General features: G+C 42.0%; 2 protein-coding genes across 4 annotated transcripts; both read left to right on the forward strand.

Annotated features, from left to right (window-relative positions):
• Positions 1 to 10378, forward strand: LOC106572516 (transcription factor CP2). Of its 2 annotated transcripts, XM_014146747.2 has the most exons (18): positions 1 to 353; positions 857 to 1093; positions 2076 to 2227; positions 2349 to 2425; positions 2579 to 2684; positions 2903 to 3009; positions 3200 to 3352; positions 3492 to 3602; positions 3871 to 3959; positions 4151 to 4199; positions 5120 to 5146; positions 6863 to 6907; positions 7342 to 7435; positions 7563 to 7653; positions 7788 to 7894; positions 8096 to 8238; positions 8385 to 8436; positions 8543 to 10378. In XM_014146747.2, exons 2-18 carry the CDS (start codon positions 972 to 974, stop codon positions 8578 to 8580), a joined length of 1563 nt encoding a protein of 520 aa, XP_014002222.1. In that variant the 5' UTR covers positions 1 to 353; positions 857 to 971; the 3' UTR covers positions 8581 to 10378. The 2 variants fall into 2 exon arrangements, with proteins under 2 accessions (XP_014002222.1, XP_014002223.1); XM_014146748.2 differs by lacking the exon at positions 5120 to 5146.
• A 285-nt stretch (positions 10379 to 10663) lies between these two features.
• On the forward strand, positions 10664 to 20114 carry LOC106572515 (cysteine/serine-rich nuclear protein 2). 2 transcript variants are annotated; one of them, XM_014146746.2, is made up of 5 exons: positions 10664 to 11710; positions 15098 to 15270; positions 15487 to 15749; positions 16020 to 16316; positions 19647 to 20114. In XM_014146746.2, the coding sequence occupies exons 2-5, from the start codon at positions 15111 to 15113 to the stop codon at positions 20091 to 20093; spliced, it is 1167 nt and encodes a 388-aa protein (XP_014002221.2). In that variant the 5' UTR covers positions 10664 to 11710; positions 15098 to 15110; the 3' UTR covers positions 20094 to 20114. The 2 variants fall into 2 exon arrangements, with proteins under 2 accessions (XP_014002221.2, XP_045552207.1); XM_045696251.1 differs by lacking the exon at positions 10664 to 11710 and adding an exon at positions 11739 to 13220.
• Positions 20115 to 23288: the final 3174 nt, after the last annotated feature.

The raw sequence follows: 23288 nt of genomic DNA on the forward strand, positions 1-23288 counted from the left end.
AGTTATTCCTGACTGCTTTGCAGCTATGATATGGTTTGCGAAAATTAGCTATTTGTCTAGCTAGCTAGCTAGCTGACTAGCTAGATGAACAAGCATATTTGATTTTTTTCTCGTGACTTGTGTTTGTATAATGATACATTTTAATGTAGATTTAATTAACTACCATATACGACTTAATTAGTGCTCGTTATATTGAAATAATTGGTGTCCACAGGGCTCTTTGCCCGAAGAGTAGCTAGCTGGCTAGGTAGCTATCTTATGTTGTTTATAGTGCGAGAACGAGGGAGCAACTGAGACATGGAATGCAACGGTCGCAGAGTTAGCTACAGTAGCTAGCCAATTTGGTTTCCAAGGTAAGTTCGATGGCTAACGTAATCTAATTACTAGAAGTGCTATCATAATCGAACTTCATATTTAACACAAACTTATTGTGCTTTGTTGACCTGTTTAGTAGTTGTTAACGGTTAGCTAGCTAACATTCATTCACAGTCAAATTCCCCAATAGCGGACTAAACGCCACGGTGGGGTGGAGTTTAGTCCGATAGGTCCTCAGCTGCTGAGCTAGCCAGCTTGTATGCGTATGCCCCATTTTCATGGCTAGCAATGTTACATTCACCATATACGTTATCAGTCATTCTAGCTTCAATATCTTCAATGTGGGACTGTCAGCCATAGTTAAGTACCTGTCTGCTGTGATTCCTTTTTGTTGTCCACACAATCTGGAATCCTCAACTATCTATGATCTGTCAGTTAATTTGTAAGGCCTATATTAAAACAAACAGTCTTTACACTCTCCTTGCTAAACTGACATATAATGGTACCAAACGGTGTATCTATCATGGCTTTTCTCTTCCAGCTTGGTAGCAGCAGACATCCTGCCAGGCTTTAAGAAATTAGCAGATTGGAATTTTGAGGCCAGGGATTAGAATTTGAGACAAATTCGACTGGAATCAGATTCACGTATCATCGCCATGGCTTGGGCTCTGAAGTTGCCGCTCACTGATGAGGTGATTGAATCAGGTCTGGTCCAGGACTTTGATGCCAGTCTCTCTGGCATTGGACAGGAGCTTGGAGCTGGGGCATACAGTATGAGGTATGAATCATCATTGGATGTCTATTGAAAATGCACTGATATGTTAGAATTTAAATAAATATGTTTTGTAACTAACCCAAGATAGACCAGAGCCTTTCGTTTCCAATGGGAGCAAATGAATCAGTGGACAGAACAAGCAAGGAGGTGGGCAGGGCCATGCACCATTGTCGCGTTGTAGCATTTATTTGCATATTTCAGTTAGGAAACGCATACTGTGTGAAGTGCACATGTGTAATAACTACATTTGCCCTTGCACTCCTAAACAAGTTTTTTATTTTTTTATTTTGGCAAAGGCTAAAGTCTATAAAACACAGTCCACTCTGTTTGTTACATATTCTAGTTTTGCAAACAGAAAACTGTATTGGGATCAAATGTTTCATCAATGAGAAAATTAGCATAATGTCTGCCAAAAGTATGCACTGATCATGCATAGGCCTAACCTTCCATCAGTTCTCTCTTGAGGGTTGTTCTTATGCCAGAAAAGAGGAGGCCTTATTCTCAGTCAGACTTGGGATTTTGCAGAGTCAGGAACAGTTTGTGTAAGGGATATGGCTCTCTCTTTCAGACTGCTCTTTTTGTTAGTTTTGTAAGTGTTCTGTTTCATGATACTGAAGTGCCTTATTGTCAGTGAAATTCTTATGTTGAGAGGGGATGAGATACCCAGGCTGGATACCATGGTAGTTGATTTGTTTTTCACAAGTTTTTACCATCATAACTAATTAACTGTAAAGAAAGAAAATGTTATAAATCACTTCTCCTTTTTCCAGTGTCTCCTAGTGATATATTTATCTATGCCTACATTTATTGTATGGGTAACAGAATTTACAAAGGAGGTTATTTTAAGAAATGAGTCTCATACTGGGGAGATTCAAGGCCTGTGGAGTTGTTTCAGACATGTTGATACTATGTCAATATCATGTGCTTGTAAAAGACATTGGCTTGCCAGTTCATTGACCATGTTGTCTTGCGTCTCTTTCTCCAGCGATGTGCTGGCCCTACCCATCTTTAAGCAGGAGGAGTCCAACCTGCCGCCTGACAGTGAGAACAAGATTCTTCCTTTCCAGTATGTTCTGTGTGCAGCGACCTCGCCTGCCATCAAACTGCACGATGAAACACTTACCTACCTCAACCAAGGTTAGCATCTGTCTGCGTTCCATTTTCATCATTGTGCTTTTCTTGTGAATTTGTTGCTAATTTAAAGAAATGGTAAGACAATGGTGTGGTATGTTTATGAACTTATGCCTTTTGATTTCAGGACAGTCTTATGAAATACGAATGCTTGACAATCGGAAAATGGGTGAACTCCCAGAAATCACTGGAAAAATGGTGAAGGTAAGATGAACAAGAACACAATGAGTCATGACCATAGGCATGAGAGTGAGCGTTTGTTTGTCTGGGCCTATTCCAATGCCATAATTTCCTGTGTCTTCTAACAGTAGTGCAGGTACTTCCTGGTTCCTCAGTGATGTTTCTGTGTGTCCTCAGAGCATCATCCGAGTGGTCTTCCATGACCGGCGTCTTCAGTACACAGAGCACCAGCAGCTGGAGGGCTGGCGCTGGAACAGGCCTGGAGACCGCATCCTCGACCTGGGTGAGCTCTCTGCCTCTGTCTGGGAAGGGTATTGGACTACTCTGGGTGAAGAAGGACTGAAGGGGCTGTTTTTAAGACTGTGGAACTGGAATTGCTTTAAATAACACAAAGCTGTATCTTCACTGAATGAAATGATGATTGACAGCAGGCTGCATAACATGTAGTTAGTTTGCTCACACAATCCTTCTGATAACTTGTCTCGTGTTGCTCCATTGCAGATATCCCCATGTCAGTTGGCATGGTCGACCCCAGGGCTAACCCTACTCAGCTTAACACGGTGGAGTTCCTGTGGGACCCATCAAAAAGAACCTCTGTTTTTATCCAGGTAGAATGATAAACACCCACATAGTTGTTTTCATAAGGCTGGTCGTAGCTTATCGTCTAAAATCAGTCCAAGGCTGTCTGAATGGAATGGAAACAAGTGGTTTTCAAAACAAATAGAGCTCTCTCTCTCTTTTATTGAATAAAACAACATCCACCAGTTTTCGAATAGTCATGACAATTCCTTGTTTTAGGTTCACTGCATCAGCACTGAGTTCACCATGCGGAAGCATGGGGGAGAAAAGGGCGTGCCTTTTCGCATTCAGATCGACACTTTCAAAGAGAATGATGGCGAAGAGTATACAGAGCACCAGCATTCTGCCAGCTGTCAGGTCAAAGTCTTCAAGGTGAGAAGAAAGTCTGAGCAAAAACAATGAAAATGGGTTAACGTTTGTCATTCAAAGGTACATAAGATGTTAGCTTCATTTCATCCCCGTCATGGTGCTATCCATAATAAACACAACGACTTTACCTCACCTGTGGCAGCCTAAAGGTGCAGACAGGAAGCAGAAGACGGACAGAGAGAAGATGGAGAAGAGGGCGCCTCAGGAGAAGGAGAAATACCAGCCATCCTATGAAACCACCATCCTAACAGAGGTTGGAGTCAGTGTGTTGAGTGAATGGGAAAAGGGGTGGAGGGATTTGGAGAGGAAGGGGTGTGGCAGTAGTCAGTATGTCTAAGAGATGAAGAAACATGAACAAAATTATACATTTAATTTTTGTATCAATATTTTCATCATAATGTATAGAAATGATGTACAAAACAGGATTTCTTTCTGAAATCAAGAACTAACATCTGGAGAGCTGGATTAAGTAAAGAGCCTAGGTCCCTCTCTACTAGAATAACAGAAATGTTCTCTTGCAGTGCTCTCCCTGGCCAGAGGTCACCTATGTCAATAACTCCCCATCGCCTGGCTTCAACAGCACACACAACAGTTTTCCAGTGGCAGAAGGGTAGGGATCAGGACATAAACATGCAGCCTGTTCTGAACCACACGGCCAATGTATAAAATGTTATGGGGATGCAATGCCTAATACAACCGTTTTTTTTGTTTTTTTCGATTTGGGAATTTCTGTTTGTTTTCCATCTCTTCCCAGAATGTCCCTCCCAACATTTTCAAGTAATTTTTCTCTGTCCTTCCCAGAAATGGATCCCCCGGTCACCAGCCAGAGCCAGTTGTTCAGGTGGCAGATGTAAGTACGTCCCCTTGTGTGTCCTAAACCCACCCAAGGCTCATCTCCTGCTCCATCCCTTCTCACTAACCCCCACATCTACATGTTTCAAGTCCAGCTTCTTTCACATAACTGAAGTTGACACATTGTGGTCATGCTTTTGCTTTTGCTGTTGGCAGCAGGACTAGTGAAATACTGTAGAAATATGTCTGTAGTGGGAGATTAAACTAAACTGAAAGACTGAGGCTGAAAATGACTTTGCAATCATTACACGTTGTTTTAATTTCAAAGCAGCACATACTTTAACATGACATCATCATTATGTTTTCGCATGAGAGAGCTGTCCATTTGTGTACCCATTTTCCATTGATCACATTTGCATGTAGTCAAACATATTTAACAAAATAATGAATATATATGGCAATACTGTTTTGGTTTTCTGTCGGAAATTCTTTGGGGAAAGGAAAGGGGATGCATGGATAAGTCTCGTCAGATTTGGGTTAGAATACCAGGCTACTTTATAAGAACCTGCAGAATGAGAAATGTCATAAAAGTTGGATAGGTCCATCTGCTTTGAACAGTTATATTATTTTTGACTAGTGCAAGAATTGTGATTTTTTTTTATTTATTTATTTATTTTATTTTTTTATTTTTTTCCCCATTCATGTGTTCCTAGATCCCAGTTACTAATACATGGGTAAAACATGCCCTTTGTTTTTCGGTCCATCAAAGCAACCATTTAACTAATGCAGTAGACTGTCGTCCTCCATAAAGAATCTATTGTATGACGCACATCCCAAATGATGAATACGGTTGATAGATGGAAACAGACCTTGAAATAAGCCTATACATCCATGTCTATGCACCTATCAGTTGAGTTTTATAAAGGGTATGTACACACCTTTTCTCCCTTCTTTCTCCCACATTATTATCCAATATAGATTGAAAGCTGTCTGACTGATACGATTGTAAGTTTCCAACATTTTCTAAATGTCTGACTTTGATTAAAGATGCAGACTTCATGGTTTAGACAGACTCAAACAGAATGTGGGAGTGTGCGATATTCACTGATGTATAATATATAATCTTTTAATTATTGATTGCACTTATTAACCCTATTGCTTGCTGTCTGATAATGCTGATAAGTACAGTACCAGTCAAAAGTTTGGACACACCTACTCATTCAAGGGATTTTCTTTATTTGTACTATTTTCTACCAAAAAAGTGTTAAACAAATCAAAACATATTTGTGATTCTTCGAAGTAGCCACCCTTTGCCTTGATGACAGCTTTGCACACTCTTGGCATTCTCTCAACCAGCTTTACCTGGAATGCTTTTCCAACTGTCTTGAAGGCGTTCCCACATATGCTGAGCAATTGTTGGCTGCTTTTCCTTCACTCTGCAGTCCAACTCATCCCAAACCATCTTAATTGGGTTGAGGTCAGGTGATTGTGGAGGCCAGGTCATCTGATGCAGCACTCATCACTCTCCTTCTTGGTCAAATAGCCCTTACACAGCCTGGGGGTGTGTTGGGTCATTGTATTGTTGAAAAACAAATGATAGTCCCACTAAGCGCAAACCAGATGGGATGGCGTGTCGCTGCAGAAGGCTGTGGTAGCCATGTTGGTTAAGTGTGCCTTGAATTTTAAATAAATCAGACTGTGCACTTGAAGAAACTTTAAAGTTCTTGAAATGTTCCGCATTGACTGATCTTCATGTCTTAAAGTGATGATGGACTATCATTTCTCTTTGCTTATTTGAGCTGTTCTTGCCATAATATGGACTTGGTATTTTACTGAATAGGGCTATCTTCTGTATACCACCCCTACCATGTCACAACACAACTGATTGGCTCAAACGCATTAGAAGGAAAGAAATTCCACATTAACAAGGCACACCTGTTCATTGAAATGCATTCCAGGTGACTACCTCATGAAGCTGGTTGAGAGAATGCCAAGAGTGTGCAAAGCTGTCAAGGCAAAGGGTGGCTACTTTGAGGAATCTGAAATATAAAAAACATTTAACACTTTTTTTGGCTACTACATGATTCCATTTGTGTTATTTCGTTATTTTGTGTCTTCACTATTATTCTACAATGTAGAACGTAGTAAAATTAAAGAAAAACCCTTGAATGAGTAGGTGTGTCCAAACTTTTGACCGGTACTGTATGTATCCAGTTGTTTTGGGTAGTTTGTAATACGTTTTAGGCAGCAACATCTACCTTAACTCTCCCTAAGGCCCACTTGAATTTTTGACATCACAAATAAGTGGCGTTTGTGTCAAAGAAGACTGTGATTTTAGCCTGAGTGCCAATCTGTTTGTGCTATCATGCAAACCCCTTGTCACTCATTGTCATGCCAAACATTGGCAATTGAGTTGGCAAGAGCTAAAATAGTTCTGGGACCAGGCTACTTTAATACTCCGAATACTTGTGCCAGTATTTATAACAACACTTCTCCATGATGTACGTAATAGTCATGTAAACTAATTTTGAAATAAATGCAGCGCTGAGTGTTGATAGTGATAGGATGTGTTTTAACATTAGCCTCACTGTTTGCACTGTCAAAATATCACCCCTTGTGTTTTACCCCCATTTTAGACAGAAATACATAAGCGGGGGGGGGGGGGGTTGATACATGATGATAAAATACAATATAAAAATTGACAGACATTCTGCCTTACAGTTGTCGTCCCATCTGCTTACAAGAGACAGTGAAAGTGTCCATCAGGTATATATTAATTTATTTTATGATTTTTCTAGTTTGAATGTTGAATCGTTTTGCCTTTTTAAAGCAAAGGTGGGATATGTATTACACACACTTCTTCTCTGACCAGGCTCCAAGCATATCTTTTTACGTGTATCTGTAGAACAATTGAACAAGATGACAAACAATTTTTATTTGATTCATTCTTTGTGTGTTTCTGTGCAGAAGTGGATAACTGCTACAGTGAAATTCTATCTACTCTGACATTGTAATGGGTCTTTATTCCTCCTTTTAGCATGTTGTGGGATGGGTTAGCCCAGAGAAACTACTTATACCTGGCTGTATATATCTGACCTTACAGTGGAATTGATTGTACACTTTTAAAACCAATCCAAAGTTTAACAAGGTAATTTGATGGCTTTTGCGCTGCCTGTCTGCGTCTCTTTTGGAACAAATAGAACCTGTTACCTGCAGCAACACCACAGGATGCTCAGCAGTGGCTACATAGAAACCGCTTTTCACCGTTCTGTCGGCTCTTCACTAATTTCTCAGGTAAGAAGGTCAATATATAATTTCTTGCGGTGAATTTATATTCTCAACTTTGTTGTCATGTTGTGGAAGTCAGTGTGAAATAATATCTATATTCTTTGAGTATTAGGCTGATTGTTCTATGTTCCAGGGGCAGATCTGTTGAAGCTGACCAGGGAAGATGTCATTCAGATCTGTGGGCCAGCAGATGGTATTAGGCTCTTCAACGCACTGAAAGGCCGGTAGGTATACTTCCTTACCACTCTACTTCCATATTGCACCATTCATACTGCAATATGGAAATGCCTATTGAATTTAATCAATTATTGAGAGTGAGAAGTTTCTCGTGTCAGCTTATTTCTGTGTGTGCGCGCAGAGTGGTACGTCCCAGGCTGACGGTGTATGTGTGCCAGGAGTCCCAGCAGGCTCGGGAACAGCAGCAGAAACATGAGAACGGAGACACAGCTAGCAGCACTTTTTTCGGTGTGTGTGTGTGTTCTATATATATATATATATAAAGCATTCATAACACATGCTTACTTACTTGCTGATGGCGGCGCAATGTGCCAAATGATGGCATAATGATAGCTCTGATGTTACGGCATAATACACTGTTAGCTACATAGGGTGTTATGAAAATGATTGACAATATATATCCTTGTACACGTCTGTCTTCTTTTGCAGTGTACCATGCCATCTACCTGGAGGACTTGACAGCAGTTGAGCTGACAGAGAAGATCGCTCAGCTATTCAACATCTCACCCAGACAGATCAGTCAGATCTTTAAACAGGGACCCACTGGTATACATGTCCTGGTCAGTGACGAGGTATGGCTCGTCTCAGAAGTGGTGCACTACTGAATAGGGTCTGATTTTTAGACAGCCTTTTGTTTCTGGATCAGTCTGCCTTAAGTCTGAGTCCTAATGTGTACACTGTTCCTGGCCTCTAAGATGGAATCTCTCATTTCTCACAGATGATTCAAAACTTCCAGGATGAAGTATGTTTTGTTTTGGACACAATGAAAGGTATGAGAGTCATTCAATCCATTTTCTTTTACCACAAATATTGGGGAGTGGAGAAATGTTTTCGGTATCACCCTTCATGACTTTGGCTCCGTTTCTTTATCAACAGCCGAGACGAATGACGGCTACCACATCATCCTGAAATGAAGACTGTCTGGGGGATTGCCTAACCCCTGCTCTGTCCTTTAGACTCAACCCTGCAAGCCCCTCTACAGGCTCTGCCCCTGATATTCCTGGACTGTGCTGAAGATGACCTGTTCGATTCTCTAGAGGCCCCTGCTATGGGAATGTTTGACTGAAGCAGCATGCCCATCCTTGATACCTTATTGTCTTATTTTAAAGGAGTGACTGACTCTATTTGAGCTGCCATATTGAAGCAACACGCTTCAGTTTCCTCCCTTGCTAGAAACCCTTTTAAAACGGTTGCATTTTCCTGCTTCGCTGCTCATGTGTTTGAAAAAGAGAATGGAACGAAAATACCCTGCCACTGTTAGGGTATCATGATGAGCAGCTGGTGTGCCATAGTTCTGTGCTTCAGAATCAAGGAGTTTGCTGTCACATGAAACGGGATCCACAACAAGCGATACAGAGTTCTTATACATTGGTCTCCATCTCCTACTGCTTGGCTGCCTGGCTTCACACCAAGGATCCAGTTTGTGAGGACCGTGGCCATGGTTACGTAGCTACGACACGGGAAAGAGAACCTTAACAGGAAGTGGTGTCATAATAGGTAATGAAAGGGACACCAGCAGCCTATGTCCTTTTCTCGTTTGGGCATAAGTCTGTCCTCTGTTTTCTCTCTCTCTCTCTCTCTCCTCTGTGACCCGGAAACTGATAAGTGGTCGAGGAGTGTGTCAAATCCTTAGTAGGCAAACGGAAGATGATCCTACCCTCCTCAGTAGCCTCCTTTTGGCGAGGAAGCACAAGTGTATTCTACCACGGAAGAGTTTTGATATTTGCCACACCCCCTTTGAATCAGCTGTTGTATTGTCAGAGGAGAAAAGTATGCACACATTTAAAAGTGATATGCTACTTATCCTTTTATCTATAAAATGTCTTGCACAACATTTATTTTGGGATTCACCCCTGTAAACGTAATTTGCCTGATGACGTGCGAGTGGAGAAGGAGCTTCTTATTTCAAACAAGTAGTTTCATCCACGTTCAATCTCCTCGCCACCTCTCCTCGATTCCCTTTTTCAAAAGGAGGCAAGAGAGGATGCAGGAGTTGAGCAAATCTAATTGAGAAAAGGCCCATGAGAACCCCTCTCTGTCCTCTTCCAGTGAGTGCTGTGCTCCTGTGAAAGCCCACAGTCCTGTTTTCCTGTGACCTCCTCTTTTACTTGTGAGAGAACATCTGTGCAGCTTTTGAACACTGTCAAGACCGTGTCAGGATACTGGTCTGTTCATCATGATATGGCCCCCACATCCCTGAGCCGACTAGGTAAAAAAATGCTAAATGGCTCAAATGTAAATGTATACATTAATTTGATTGACACACTGTCTTTCTTTGTTAGTGACACCACACAGTGGCAACTTACCAGTCTCTGTCTTGCCTGCTATCCCTACTTACCATCATACTGTATTTATCACTTTACAGTCTCATTACAAAGGTTTTGGACAATTCTCCAACCTTTATTTTAAGTAGATCATTGTTTAAAATATATGAATCATGTCTTACTTTTAGCTGTTTTATAACCTTTCTAACAGATGTGTTCCTTCCTTGTTTAGAGAACCACTCTTTGCATTGTTTTTGGATATTGCCACTAGTACATAGCAGTGGGTTGTATAGGGCTTGATAAACCTGCATATGTAAAGCTAGAGTTGGTTTCCATTCAATCAAGTTCAACTGAACGCTTCCAGAATATCGATTGTGTGATATTTAGATGTTGTCCAGCTTTGCCCCTCGCTCAAGTCATCAGAATGATTAAACTAGTTACCCATTCATTGCCTGTTAATTTTTTTGTAATGCCTAGCTTTGTGTGGACACATTGAGAAAACAATGTTTTTTTAATGTTTTTTTTATTGTATTATTCCTATATTCCTCAAGCTTTTGACTTCTGTATAAGCAGGTATTTTAAGCCTGAAAATAATTCCAGAGTTAACTTTGAATGTCCTAATATTGGCCAAACATATAATGTAGTTTTTTAAATATTTTTTTTTATACATTGAATGTGTTTGGTCTGTCCTTGGACTCCTTGTTCGGCACAATAGCTGTATAAGTATAACCCCATGCCAGAAATACTCCTATTCATACGTTGTTTTATGTACATTTGGTAACCATGTTGGTTGCTATGGCCTTTTTGGTACGAGGGAACACCTAGAGAGGAATGTGTGAAATATAAGGCGTATGTTTCTAACTCCAAAACAATGATTTAAAATATAACCAAGTCTTTCGTGTAATCTAAAATTGTTTTATTGTTTATCATTATTACTACAATAATTATTTAAAACCTTGTTATGCAACGCATGATCGCAAAGAATGGACAAAGGGATCATTAGGACTACACCTCCCAGGATACGTGGTGCATGGTATGTTTGTGATGTCACAATGAGTATATATGGCTCCACGGTGGCGTTCTTTATTCTATTGTTACATTGTAACAGACCGGGGCAGAGGCGAGGAAAAGGAGGACGTCAATCGGTTAAAATTCTGTAACATTTTGACATTTCTGTACTAAATAAGGCGAGGGGGGGGATAACGGCCATTATACTTGAAGAAAAACGACGTTGGGCCAATTGAAACCGCCCTTGAAAAGAAAGGATAAACGAATACAGATGTCAGCGGATGCTCTTCCAATGCAAGCATTTAAAGGCTCCTATCTGGAAGATAACTGCCGGATGCCTTATCTCCCATTTTTTACAATTTAGCAGAAAAGAATGTCAATAGCCTAATAAATGTTTACTAAACTTGACGTCCTTCTTTCCCACCGTCTGCCCCGGCTATACAGGATTGCTACGTCAAAGTTAAATGGAACATACACTCCTGGAAGCGACCATAAAATACATTTCCTTTATGTAGTCCAATATCTGCTTGAAGCCGGTGTAGCCTACAAATGCAGAAATAAGCATTCATACTGAACAAATTGACAACAGTTTTACTTAAAAACAATCGTTAGCCTAACGTTACATCTCGAAAGAGAGAAGCTAAAACTGTCAGGAAAAAATATTAGGAAAAAAATCTAAAAGGGCGTTACGAGATCCATGAACAATCCTCCGCGAATAAAAGCAACGTTCAGCAGTTGATCGGGAGAAGAGGGGATCCTTTTTCTGCTTAAGGTAAGGAAGGCGCTTGGGTTTAACGTTTCATCAGCCTGGGCAGTTTGCCATTGTATGTTAGTGATGGGGGTGAGATGGTATGCTGGAGAGACGTGGTCTTTAGAGCCTCCTATGTCTGACAATTAGATTTAGCTACATTATTTCCTACTGCACCCAGTCTGTCGAGCGTCAGTCAATTTACAAAATATAGATTGTTATCGTTTTCGGCACTCAGACGTTTTTAAGGTTTATTATCAGCACGTAGTAGACTGTGCGTAGCTTTTGGACGCTCCTACAAATTATATTGCACGCAGTCAGGAATTTTGGAAACAAGGCACAGTTTCACAGTTTCTGTAGTAGCCTAGAAAACAATATGCCTATAGGCTAGTCTTCTTTTACCCTTATATTTGTAGAAGATTGAGTCTAGCCTATGCACATTATTGTCATTCCCGATACTAGAATAGTCTATGCTACTATAATTTGGTTAAATTGGATTAGGTCAACATCATGAGATGTATGTCATTTAGTTTTTTCTGAAAGCCATTACTGCAACCTGGTGGTTTAATGCCAGGCTAAATGATGTACAGATGTATCGAACAGCTTTTTGTTTTATTAGGCCTACCAGCTCACAGTATGAAAACCAAGGCCTGATACGTTGTCCTCTGTATGTAATAGGCTAGCCATTAACTGATGTTGGCTGTCTGGCCACCCTCTTGGTTGTGATTAACCTGCATGGTTGTAATTGTATCAGTCAATTTTTTTGTGACATTTAGGGGAGGGGGGATTACAACTTTTTGCAATAACCACAGTATGTTTTGTATAGGAGATTGGTGCTGCCTCCTGTAAGGTAATTTTGTGACAGGTAATATGTAACGTGTAATATGCATATAACAACTTTCCACTGTAAAAGACAAATGGAGACACATTTACTTGCAATGCAATCTCTATATGTAGTAATGAATAGGCTAGCTTCCACAGAAACTTCAACAGAGAAGCGATTCGTTGCAGTCCCACATTTTCCATAGGGCCATAAAATCACATTTTAATTCTAACGGTTGGTTTTAACCTCATGGGATGCTATTTATATGATAGTGAAGATCATTGAAACTATGAAAGGGTCACAAAGATGTATAGAGGGAGTCTGTTCAAATGTCTCAGCATGGCCTTATTTGACTCTCTGGTGTTGCCAGAGCCGCCTCCTGTCCCTGGCATCCAAATCCTCTGCTGTTGAAGGGGCCCGCTATGTTTTATAGGAAAAGCTAAAGGGACATAAGGCTGCCTATCTAGAGAACGGCTAGTTTGTCTTTCTGTTCATGTAAACCTCTAGCTAGCTGTTTTCCTAGTTGCCATGGTGATATTTTCCAGACTCAATGATTTGGAAGCAGGATTTTCATGAGAGAGAGAGTGATGGGGTAAGAATACAGATAAAAGGAGAGTGAGACCACACCAAGAAGCTGATGTCACTCCGTTGTGGTATGAGGAATCGGCCCACGGCCCAGAGACGTGCTCCGGGAATTCTTCTTAATCTACTGTAGGCTATTTAGAATGTACTTACAATCTTGCAGATCCAGATTTGATTTAATGAACATGTTTATAAACAGTTACAGTGAGATTTATATCATATTTTGTTATTCAGATAGCCCCATAGGATGTACAGTTGAAGTCGGAAGTTTACATACACCTTAGCCAAATACATTGACACTCAGTTTTTCACAATTCCTGACATTTAATCCTAGTCAAAATCTCCTGATTTAGGTCAGCTAGGATCACCACTTTATTTTAAGAATGTGAAATGTCAGAATAATACTAGAGAGAATGATTTATTTCAGGTTTTATTTCTTTCATCACATTCCCAGTGGGTCAGACGTTTACATACACTTCATTAGTATTTGGTCGCATTGCCTTTAAATTGTTTAACTTGGGTCAAACGTTTCGTGTAGCCTTCCACAAGCTTCCCACAATAAGTTGGGTGAATTTTGGCCCATTCCTCCTAACCGAGCTGAGTCAAGTTTGTAGGCCTCCTTGCTCGCACACGCTTTTTCAGTTCTGCCCAGAAATGTTCTATAGGATTGTGGTCAGGGCTTTGTGATGGCCACTCCAATACCTTGACTTTGTTGTCCTTAAGCCATTTTGCCACAACGTTGGAAGTATGCTTGGGGTCATTGTCCATTGGAAGACCCATTTGCGACCAAGCTTTAACTTCCTGACTGATGTCTTGAGATGTTGCTTCAATATATCCACATAATTTTCCTGCCTCATGATGCCATTTATTTTGTGAAGTGCACCATTCCCTCCTGCAGCAAAGCATCACGTTTTGGATGGTGTTGCAAACCTCCCCCTTTTTCCTCCAAAACATAAGGATGGTCATTATGGCCAAACAGTTCTACTTTTGTTTCATCAGACCAGAGGACATTTCTCCAAAAAGTACGATCTTTGTCCCCATGTGCAGTTGCAAACCGTAGTCTGTCTCTTTTATGGTGATTTTGGAGCAGTGGCTTCTTCCTTGCTGAGCGGCCTTTCAGGTTATGTCGATATAGGACTCGTTTTCCTGTGGATATAGATACTTTTGTACCTGTTTCCTCCAGCATCTTCACAAGGTCCTTTGCTGTTGTTCTGGGATTGATTTGCACCTTTCGCACCAAAGTACGTTCATCTCTAGGAGACAGAACGCATCTCCTTCCTGAGCTGTATGACGGCTGCGTGGTCCCATGGTGTTTATACTTGTGTACTATTGTTTGTACAGATGAACGTGGTACCTTCAGGCGTTTGGAAATTGCTCCCAAGGAGGAACCAGACTTGTGGAGGTCTACAATTTATTTTCTTCTGAGGTCTTGGCTGATTTTCTTTTGATTTTCCCATGATGTCAAGCAAAAAGGCACTGAGTTTGAAGGTAGGCCTTGAAATACATCTACAGGTACACCTCCAATTGACTCAAATGATGTCAATTAGCCTAACAGAAGGTTCTAAAGCCATGACCCACTGGAATTGTGATACAGTGAATTCTAAGTGAAATAATCTGTCTGTAAACAATTGTTGGAAAAACTACTTGTGTCATGCACAAAGTAGATGTCCTAACTGACTTGCCCAAACTATAGTTTATTAAAACTAAATTTGTGGAGTGGTTGAAAAACACTTAGGTTGGAGTCATTAAAACTCGTATGTAAACTTCCGACTTCAACTGTATGTATTATTACCATGCCTACTGTCTAATTCTCAAATGCCTTGGCTTGATGAAAGGCTTATTTGTTATATGCCTCACTGACCTTCGCTATTGTATTCATGAAGTCTTTCCAATGGTGTACCTACGCATGTGCCAGACTGATGCTCTCTCTCTCTCTCTTTCTCTCTTTGTGATGACTGCCAACCGCCTGTCTCTGACCATAAGTTTGTCTGTCTCTCCACCTTCAGACGCCAAGTTTCCATGGAGGCAGTTTCATCTCTCAGCCTCAAGCGAAGATTCGAGGAGGTGGACAGTGGCTCTCCATACTCTACGCCCAAGGACTCGGACGATGACATCTCCAGCAGTGACAGCGCTGACAGCTGTGATAGCCTCAACCCCCCCTCCAGTACTGCACTCATACGTAAGGGCTAGGCTACGGTAAAACCGGCATTACTTGTTGGCTAAGTTACTCGCCAAAGACTGATGTATGTAGGCCTACTGACTGCACTAGGCTTGGTGTTAAAGTGTATGATGGAATATTGCTCTATAATAACCCTTATACTATCTGTGGTTATAACCAGTTTATGGAAACTGGTCATCCACCATTACTCTTTTCTCTTCCTCCTTCCCTACCCAGCGACCTCCATCCTAAGACGTCACAAGCCCTCTCCAGGCCGGAAGCGGGTGCGGTTTGATGTGGTGACTGTGTACTACTTCCCCAGGCGGCAGGGCTTCACCAGCGTGCCCAGTCAGGGAGGCAGTTCCCTGGGCATGGCTCGCCACCACTGCTCCATCCGCAGCTACACCCTGGGAGAGTTTGCCTGCGAGCAGGAGACCAGTCACCGCCACGCCCTGCGCCAACACCTCCGCCAGGAGAAGCTCAACGCTCGCAAGATGAAGGTGAGGTCAAACATTGATATTTAGTTACATTTTTAAGGACCTCCCTGGGTTTAAATGAGAAATCCCTGTTCAGATTAGAATCATAATTGGGATGCAGGCACATTTCATTTGACAATTGCATAAATCATGTGTTGATATCAATGGAAGATTTGCAGTAAAACTTGAGTTATGTGCATGCATCCCCAGTCAGAATTCCACCCTTAGTAAGCTTTGTATGTGTGATTGTTTGTCTTAATGTTCTGTATGTCTATTTCACCCCATCACCTCCAGCTGACGCATAATGGTACGGTGGAGTGTGCCCAGGCTGACCTGCTGACCCTCGACAATGTATCAGACGATGACCTTGATGTGGAGGGGGTGGAGGTGGATGACTGCTTCTTCCTGCAGCCGCTGCCCACCAAGCGGCGCCGCGCTCTCCTCAGGGCTTCTGGTAACGCCCGCATAGATGCCCGGGAGAAGGCTGAGCTACGGACCATCAGGCTGTCCAGGGAGGAGTGTGGCTGTGACTGTCGCTTCTACTGTGACCCCCGCCACTGTGGCTGCAGCCAGGCTGGCATCAAGTGCCAGGTGTGTGTTTGTGCGTGAGATGTATCTGTACAGCACTCAGTACAGATTAGGATTGAATATTTTCCCAGTATTTGTCATATGTTCCATCCCGAAAATAAATCTATTTTCTCCTGGGTAACCTGGTATTTTCCTGCCCAAACCGGAAGTGTAATTTTAAAGCATATAAATATGTCTGGGTTTGATTAAAGCTTTGATCGGCATAAAAATTCAAGCCTGTTGCTACCGCAGCCTGAGGAGACATATATTAAAGACATTTTATAAGCCCAAGCCCAAAAATGCCCAAATGATTGTGCCGTTATCCAATACATAGCCTATGATATACCCTATAGGCTACCGCACATTACGCACGTGTCATAAAAACATTAAAGCCCATAGATGTAGTGATGCTCTCTTGGGTAAATACATGAAACATGCTCCAGTAGGCTAATCTTTTTGAGTGTGGACTGTATTACACTATATTGTATTATATGGACTGGAATTAAACACTTCCTTCAAACCATGAAGCTGGGAGAGAACATGCCATGCTGGTGCAGGACATGTGCGCCTACAAAGTTACAATTGTAGACTAGCAATTTAGATTTTCATTTGGAAATATAATAGGACAAATTTACATTTTTGCAATTAGTAGGCTGACGCATATATACCTTTCATAATATTTCCCCCAGTGTTGTGCGACGTGCGTAAAGGTGAGCGCAGGTGCGTTTTGCGCAAGAGACAGATGTTATAAGTTAGAAGCTTATGCATAACCCGTCATTCATTAGCTAAATATAAGGCTAATACGGCCTGAAAGAGGAAGGTTAGGACATCTATCTATCTATCTATCTATCTATCTATCTATCTATCTATCTATCTATCTATCTATCTATCTATCTATCTATCTATCTATCTATCTATCTATCTATCTATCTATCTATCTATCTATCTATCTATCTATCTATCTATCTATCTATCTATCTAAAGTATACAAAACATTAAGATTACCTACCTAATATTGATTTGCAGCCCCCCTTTTGCTCTCAGAACAGCCTCAATTCGTCGAGGCATGGACTCTACAAGGTGTCGAAGTGGTCCTCAGGGATGCTGGCCCATGTTGACTTCAATGCTTCCCACGGTTGTCAAGCTGGCTGGATATCTTTTGGGTAGTGGCCAATTTTTGATACACATGGGAAACTGTTTAGCATGAAAAACCCAGCAGTGTTGCAGTTCTTGACACAAGCCGGTGCGCCTGGCACCTACTACCATAACCCATTCAAAGGCACTTAAATATTTTGTCTTGCCTATTCACCTTCTGAATGGCACACATACACAATCCATGTCTCAAGACTTGAAAATCCTTCTTTAACTTGTCGCCTCCCCTTCATCTACACTGATTGAAGTGAATTTAACAAGTGACATCAATAGGGGATCATTGCTTTAACCTGGATTCAGCTGGTCAGTCAATGTCATGGAAAGACCAGGTGTTCTTAATTTTTTTGTACAGTGCATTCGGAAAGTATTCAGACCCCTTGACTTTTTCCACATTTTGTTACGTTATAGCCTTATTCTAAAATGTATGAAATAGTTTAAATTGTTTTCCCTCATCAATAATGACAAAGCAAAAACAGGGCTCTGGCTGGGCCACTCAAGGACATTCAGAGACTTGTCCTGAAGCCATTCCTGCAATGTCTTGGCTGTGTGCTTAGGGTTGTTGTCCTGTTGGAAGGTGAACCTTCACCCCAGTCTGAGGTCCTGGCGCTCTGGAGCAGGTTTTCATCAAGGATCTCTCTGTACTTTGCTCCGTTCATCTTTCCCTCGATCCTGACTTGTCTACCAGTCCCTGCTGCTGAAAAACATCCCCACAGCATGATGCTGCCACCACCATGCTTCACTGTAGGAATGGTGCCAGGTTTCCTCCAGACGTGATATTCAGGCCAAAGAGTTCAATCTTGGTTTCATCATACCAGAGAATCTTATTTCTCATGGTCTGAGTCCTTTAGGTGCCTTTTGGCAAACTCCAAGCGGGCTGTCATGTGCCTTTTACTGAGGAGTGACTATACCATAAAGGCCTGATTAGTTGAGTTCTGCAGAGATGGATGGTTGTCCTTCTGGAAGGTTCTCCTATCTCCACAGAGGAACTCTGGAGCTCTTTCAGAGTGACCATCGGGTTCTTGGGCACCTCCCTGACCAAGGCCCTTCTCCCCCAATTGCTCAGTCTGTACAGGCAGCCAGCTCTAGGAAGAGTCTTGGTGGTTCCAAACTAATTCCATTTAAGAATGATGAAGGCCACTGTGTTCTTGGGGAACTTAAATGCTGCAGAAATGTTTTACCAAATAGGGCTATCTTCTGTATACCACCCCTACCTTGTCACAACACAACTAATTGGCTCAAATGCATTAATAAGGAAAGAAATTCCACAATTAGTTAGTTGAAATGCATTCCAAGTGACTACCTCATGAAGCTGGTTGAGAGATTGCCAAGAGTGTGCAAAGCTATCATCAAGGCAAAGGGTGGCTACTTTGAAGAATGTAAAACTTAAAATATATTTTGATTTGTTTAACACTTTTTTGGTTACTACATGACTATACAATGTAGAAAATCTTAACATTTAAGAAAAACCCTTAAATGAGTAGGTGTGTCCAAACTTTTGACTGGTACTGTATATACATGTCAATCTTGAACATGATGATCGGTTTTGGATACAATTTGAATGGAATTGATGGAGAGAGACTGCGAAAGAGTGCTCGCAACGATATTCGTGTGATAGGCTGTTTTAAAACTCTGCAGCTGCAATTTAAAAAAAATAATCTTTACAATAAAAAAAATAAGGTGATACCGAATGCTAGATGGAGATGTGTAAATTAGACACGCATTCTGTTGTTATATTTCTGTAGGATAGGCTATGCTGCAGCAAATGTAGGCCTACCTGTCACAATATTGTTTTTACCATGATGAGATAGATGATACATGCATTGTGAACTGCGCTCCATACTGAGATGCGTTGTCTGTCCCCACCCTGAGCGTTGATGATTGATCATGCAGAATACAGAGAGAAGGCCGTAGAGAAGCCATATTTAGACATTGCATAGAATTTAACAGTTCCATTTCACGTCATGCTGTTGCTAGAAATAATGTATTATAATTTACCGGTTTCTCACAGTTATTTATCCTGGGAAAAGGGAGTAGGTTTGGGCGGGAAATCTTGGTATGCTGGTTCCTGCTTTTCAACCTAGTACAGATGGCAGCATTAGTATTAAGATGACCAGGAAATCAATACCTTACAGACATACTGTCTTTTACTGAATATTATATAACTGTATATTCTCTCTATTTCCACATATGTTCTCTTCCCAGGTGGACAGGATGTCTTTCCCCTGTGGCTGCTCTCGGGATGGCTGTAGGAACTCGGCGGGCCGCATCCAATTCAATCCTCTGCGTGTGCGAACACACTACCTGCACACCATCATGAAGCTGGACCTGGAGAAGAGGAGGCTGCTGGGGCAGAGGTCAGGTGTCGGGGAGCAGTATGAAGAGTCTCACCTGCTCTCCTCCCCCTCCTCCACCAGGCCTCCCTCCCCAGACCTTGACCTGTCCACAGGGGGCCATGGCCTGGAGTTAGAGGCAGAGGAGAGAGAGGTCCAGATGGTCCTAGAGGCTCAGGACCTCCTGACTGAGCAGGCCTGCCTGGAGCGGGAGAATGAGATCGCCGTGCTCCACCTGCAAAGTGCCGAGGAGCAGGAGAGGATGAGGGAGGAAGAGGAAGAGGAGGAGGCGCAGAGGGGCAGGGGGGGGAGCAGGTAGCCTGGGGGAGCAGGCTCTGTGCCTCCTGCCTGGGGCCCTGCAGGGGGGAGCTGTCTGGGGAGCCTGGGGTGGGGGTCGGGGTGGAGGGGGTCCCTATCTCCCTCCTCCAGGGCCCATTCCCCAATGGGGCTACCCTGCTCTGCATCACAGAGAACCAGGAGGGAAATTGGGAGGGGGAAGGGGACAACCCCCGTGGTGGCCTCAAAGACCCGGCCTCCTCCCTGCTATACTACCAGTTAGGTCCCATGGAGAACGAGCCGTTTGAGGAGTCTCAGCCTGGGGAGGAGGAGGAGTGTGTAGATAAAGAACCAGGGGGAGGAGAGGAGCAAGAGAGGGTGGAGCATAGAGGTATTACCTGCGGGCAGGATGAGGGTGAGTTTTCGCCCCCGGTGGTTCTGTGCTCAGAGAATGGAGTGGGGGCTGAAGAGGCTAAGGAGGTACCATTCAGCCCCCAGCAGAGCTCCTCAGAAGGGCAGTGTCAGGAAGTGGCCTGCCTGGCCACAGGAGATATGTACCCATCACTGCCCCCTGAGGTTTAGTACTAGCACCTCTGCAGATGTTTTGCACAATAGCTTTATTTTGAGCTGAATAAAGCCTACACTACATGGATAGACAGTGTAGTTATCAAAAATGAGTATGATGTTACAGGTTAGAATTCATAATAATAACCATCCTTACTACAATAATCTATTTGAAAAAAAATTGCAGTTCCGTTCAAATAAAGTAAAGGAGGGAAAGTCATCCTGAAAGCACACACAGATCTTTCCCCTGCAGCAGTACTGTCAGTTCAGTTATATGTCAATGAAATGCTCTTATTTTAATGGGGTGGAGATCATGGGACCTGTCCCAAATGGCACCCTTTTCCCTTTTATAGTGCACTACTTTAGACCGGGCTCTGTTCAAAAGTAGTGCACTATGTAAGGAATATGGTGCCATTTGGCAGCCATGTTGGCCTTAACGAAAGAAATTACATGTTTGTGTGGGAGGTGTAATTGAGTCATTGAGAACTAAGTTGTGTTGTTTTTAGTTCCCGGCACCACAAAGAGACAATGTGGTGGTGTGATCATTAAGTAGTGTTGTTTTTAGTTCCCGGCACCACAAAGAGACAATGTGGTGGTGTGATCATTAAGTAGTGTTGTTTTTAGTTCCCGGCACCACAAAGAGACAATGTGGTGGTGTGATCATTAAGTAGTGTTGTTTTTAGTTCCCGGCACCACAAAGAGACAATGTGGTGGTGTGTCATTAACATTGGCTCTGGGCCTTTTCGTTACATTTTTTTTTTTTTTACCTTTATTTAACTAGGCAAGTCAGTTAAGAACAAATTCTTATTTACAATGACGGCCTACCGGGGAACAGTGGGTCAGGGGCAGACCTTGTCAACTCGGGGATTCGATCCAGCAACCTTTTGGTTACTGGCCCAACGCTCTAACCACTTGGCTACCTGCCGCCCCTCAAGGGAGCATTTCAGAATCATTCAGTGGATTCGAGTGGCTTGATTAAACAAGGGAAAGGGGGATACCTAGTCAGTTGTACAACTGAAAGGAGGTGGGGTTAAGAAGAATATGTGCCCTTTTCTATACTGTAGACCGATACAATAAACAACAGTTGTGTTGAAAAAAAGTGAGTAGTTAGTGAGCATTGTAAACGTCACGCTAGTCTGGTACACTTCTAACAGCTGTTCAGCTGTACATTTTGAAGCCAAATTAGGGCCACTGGTAGTATCTATTTCCCACCTCCCCCTCTGACTGAGAATAGACCTAACAAACAATCCTGGATATACTTGTTTTTGGTGTACTGTATAAGAGTTTGCAATGGGCAAGGCAGAGCTGAAAGAGCTGCTTATATGATCTATATGCACTTTGTGGTCAATTAGCATAGGGTGATATGGGCCCCTTTCTGCATTGGGGCAAAATGGTAAAACATTTGTTAAAATCAGAAGGTTTGCACCGGCTTCTCTTTCTAAATAGCGTCTCTCCGGGTATACCTACCTTAGACCTCTCACGCAAGCACAGTTTATTTATTAAAAGACAGTTGACCTATAATAGTAACCATTACAATGTTATAATGATAGATTACACTTTGTCTTTGTAAAATTCTGATGCTGTTGATATTGAGCGCAAGAAGTCTTTGTGATCTCTGTTTTATGCACAACTGAAAGAAACCTGTCTTTGTTTTTAGTTAGCATGTCAGATCATCGTACAAGTGGTCAGAGTCCATGTGAAGATGAGACAGAATAGACCTCATATAATGAGTCTATAGGGGCAAAGCTCTACACTGTAAAAACAAATCTAGTTCTTTCAACTAATTATTATTATTAAGTAACTGGTTCCACAGCTGGGCCAACAATTCTTTTTAGTTCAGGTAACACTTGGACCAAAAAGTTGAGTAAACAAAAAAATGGCTATGGAACCAGTTACAGTTGAAAACAGAAGTTCACATACACTTAGGTTGGAGTCATTAAAACTCGTTTTTCAACCACTCCACAAATTTCTTGTAAACAAACTATAGTTTTGGCAAGTCGGTTAGGACATCTACTTTGTGCATGACACAAATAATTTTTCCAACAATTGTTTACAGACAGATTATTTCACCTATAATTCACTGTATCACAACTCCAGTGGGTCAGAACTTTACATACACTAAGTTGACTGTGCCTTTAAACAGCTTGGAAAATTCCAGAAAATTATGTCATGGCTTTAGAAGCTTCTGATAGGCTAATTGACATCATTTGAGTCAATTGGAGGTGTACCCGTGGATGTATTTCAAGACCTACCTTCAAACTCAGTGCCTCTTTGCTTAACATCATGGGAAAATCAAAAGAAATCAGACCTCAGAAAAAATCTTGTAGACCTCCACAAGTCTGGTTCATCCTTGGGAGCTATTTCCAAATGCCTGAAGGTACCACGTTCATCTGTACAAACAATAGTACGCAAGTATAAACACCATGGGACCACACAGCCATCATACAGTTCAGGAAGGAGATGCGTTCTGTCTCCTAGAGATGAACGTACTTTAGTGCGAAAGGTGCAAATCAATCCCAGAACAACAGCAAAGGACCTTGTGAAGATGCTGGAGGAAACGGGTACAAAAGTATCTATATCCACAGGAAAACGAGTCCTATATCGACAACCTGAAAGGCCGCTCAGCAAGGAAGAAGCCACTGCTCCAAAACCGCCATAAAAAAGCCAGACTACG

The sequence above is a fragment of the Salmo salar genome, chromosome ssa15 (genome assembly GCF_905237065.1).
Source record: "Salmo salar chromosome ssa15, Ssal_v3.1, whole genome shotgun sequence".
NCBI lineage: Eukaryota > Metazoa > Chordata > Actinopteri > Salmoniformes > Salmonidae > Salmo > Salmo salar.